Here is a 3,140-nt window from a genome sequence, read left to right on the forward strand (position 1 = left end):
CTAGACTATGGCAATTCCACAAAAACGAAAGAAATTGCGCGACATCAAGGGCGTTATTGATGCAAGTCCGTCAATAATAGCAGTCTCGGTAAACAACACGGCAAACATATAATTTTCTCGTAATTTTCTCTTCACTTGACAAAAACACATTTCACATGAATTAAATTCAGGTGAGTATGGTGGTTGAAAAAGTAGCGTAACATTTCTTGCTGCCAACATTTCACGAAGCGCTGGCTCAGTTATCCGGCCATGGTGAAAACCACAATTATCCATTATTACTGTATCGTCTGGTGATAATACATGTTGCCCATTCTCGTCGAGTAACTCCATGGTCTCTTCAAAAAAATTAAGCATTTCGAGTCCATTGGAAGGACTGTCTAAAATGTTGAAGTTACTTACACCTCGGGCGTTGTGTAAGAGACTCACTGTAAAATTGACGTCATAAGCATAGCGTTGAAACTCGACAGCCTTTTGACCGCGTAAACTGTGACCGTAATCATGATTGCGATTTGGAGTCGTTCTCTTCACACCAGTCTCGTCGAAAAAGTGCAAAGTTTGTGGATCAAGCTGAGAAACAGTGTCTATATATTGTAATATTCGTTCCATATTTCTTTCAGTAACTTGCTCAGTAGGAGTTTGACTTATTTTTTTGAACGAATAATTCAAATCACTTTTCATTATATGATGTACCATACGCACCGAAGGCAAATTTTCCTGTACGCAAATATTTTCCCTCAAGAGAGACATGCGTATTTCCTTTGCCGTTAGGGATGGTTTCTGTAAGAGACAAAATTCCATAAACTCAACGATTTCCTGTGTAGATTTCAGTCGACGACGGCCGCTACTCTTGTCGGAACGTATCCAACCGGTGCGACGGAAATGCTTCACAATCCCCTGGACCGTTGCCCCCGCTAGTCCAACTTCCTTGGCGATCATTCGCAAACTATTTCCATCAAAGAAAAGACGAATAATCTCCTTCCGAGTGTTTTCGTCTACACCCTTTGGCATAATAGCAATAATTTTATAGTCAGCGAGCAATTCAAACTTGAATCCAGAAACTACACTGAAAAAAACTAAACTGTTCTCGCGATGGTAATTCCATTATATGTTAGGGGTGTTGTATTACATGTTTGTATTAACAAGGTTTATTATATTAATGAAACGTTCAAAATAGAATTTATTTATTAGTAAATAAACGAACATATCTATGCATGACATAATAAAGTGTCCGACAACAACAATGAATAAAAAATTGTTTGATAAATGTTTGACTGGGCGCTTACACGTTGTAATAGTTGAACCTATCTGAAACCCCGGACCGTTGTTTTGATTGAACATGAACATGTGCTTTCCATCTAAATCATCTGAGCGTGCTCAAAACCAAAATATAGCAAGTACGCATGTATTTAACCTATTGACCCAGAAAAAGTTAGAACAGCTCATTATCTGCCTCATGCGTATTTATGAGGGAAAAAAAGGCCATTATAGGCTAATTCCCGATGGGGCAGTTGCCAGAGCTGTTGAATGTCAAGTGTTACACAGATTGTTATAACTACAAAGCAATGGAATATCCAAACTACCCCTCGTTCCTCGTGCCCACACATCAAAGGCATACCGCGTCCGGTGTTTTGATTAACTGTCACGTGAGAGTGTATGTAACTTTATTGCGTCTACAACGGTCGTTGGGGCGTCTAGCAAAGTGTCTGGGGATGTTGCAAAGTCCCTCGGTAATTACCTAGCGGGTGCGCGAGTTAGGTGTATGTAAATATCTTGCGCTCGCTGTAAAATATGTTTCAAAATGGGCTCCCGGTCTATGATTATCACCAAAAGTTCGTGCCTTGCATACCCGTATGTAAATAAGTAATCCCCCGGGACAGAGAACTGCAGCTTGACATTTTCAACCTCATTAGACATGCATCTTGGTACATGACCCCCCCCCCAAAAAAAAAAAACGTCAACAAACGATGCAATGCGCGTAATGTGAATGACTGTTTTCATATAAAATGTACTCAGTTATTGTAAATTTCTGATGTCGTGTGTCTAACTTAACATTTACTTATGGCTTATAATTTTTACAACGTTTATTTTTTGCTCACCTGAGAGATTAAATTTGTGTTTTAAAACAGCTGTTCTGAGTTCAATCATGTTTGTTCATATATGACGGTAAGTGTGAATTGTAAAGAAGTTACGTACATAGTACAGACATTGGTGATTGATTTTAATTATTGAACCGGGCACAGGCATCGGTTAATCATGGAGGTAAATTCTTATTAACTCCACGGGTTAATAAACTGGATAACAGAGAGTTATATTCAGGGGTTCATTTCAAGCCGTACGTGCGAAAGTTATATTTCCATGTTGTGTTTATGTTTATATTTATCCTTTTTATTTTATTTTATATATTATATTGCAACGTTTGTTATGAATCTTCTTAATATTTGTTTAACTGTAACTGTGAAGTTTCAATTATAATTTTATTTATTTATTTATATATTATTAGTTTCTAGACTTTGATATTAATGGATTAAAGTGCTCTGACTCAACTGTCGGCGTTGTTTCACTTGTTTTATAAGAAACGCCATAACCCCAAAAGATGACAACTGTCCGCATCTTTGTTTATTTTCTGACAGGTTTATATCTTATACGGAGGGGCGGCAAGGGGGGTAGCTGGTACAGTTTTACGGGAAATAAATAGGGGTTTTTACAATTTACAAGGAAAAAAGACGTTTTTTACAGTTTACAGTGAAAATTGAATGTTTACAGTTTACAGAGAAAATAAAGGTTATTTTACATTTTACGGAAGATTAAGAAAGACAACCTAGAAAATTCTTGTACGTACCGAGAAAAATGACACATTTTTAGTGTACGAAAAAAATATTTGATTGATTACGTTGTACGTCTAGTCTGTGATTACAGAATTACGGAATTTATTTTTTTTTCAATTTACGTTGTACGAACAAAAAAATATTGCAATTACGTTGAACAAAAATAACCCTTGCCCCCCCCCCCCCCATACGAATTTCAAACACTGTCTCAGCTCCGCAAGATTACTACGCATTCTGGTGAACCCGGAAGCATATCCCAGAATACAATGCAGAATTTGTCGACGTGGCTTTACTACGCATGCGTACATCCGGGAA

General features: G+C 37.5%; 1 protein-coding gene across 1 annotated transcript; it reads right to left on the minus strand.

Moving 5' to 3' along the window:
* Positions 1-1,008, minus strand: LOC146730893 (uncharacterized). Its single transcript, XM_085493746.1, has one exon. It carries the CDS (start codon positions 1,006-1,008, stop codon positions 1-3), a length of 1,008 nt encoding a protein of 335 aa, XP_085349872.1.
* Between the last annotated feature and the right edge of the window lie 2,132 nt (positions 1,009-3,140).

The sequence above is a fragment of the Saccoglossus kowalevskii genome, chromosome 19, assembly GCF_978046115.1.
Source record: "Saccoglossus kowalevskii chromosome 19, keSacKowa6.1, whole genome shotgun sequence".
NCBI classification, from domain to species: domain Eukaryota; kingdom Metazoa; phylum Hemichordata; class Enteropneusta; family Harrimaniidae; genus Saccoglossus; species Saccoglossus kowalevskii.

Excerpts from the sequence above, each read along its gene's own strand:
- LOC146730893 (XM_085493746.1), bottom strand. The coding sequence starts at position 1,008 with ATGCCAAAGGGTGTAGACGAAAACACTCGGAAGGAGATTATTCGTCTT.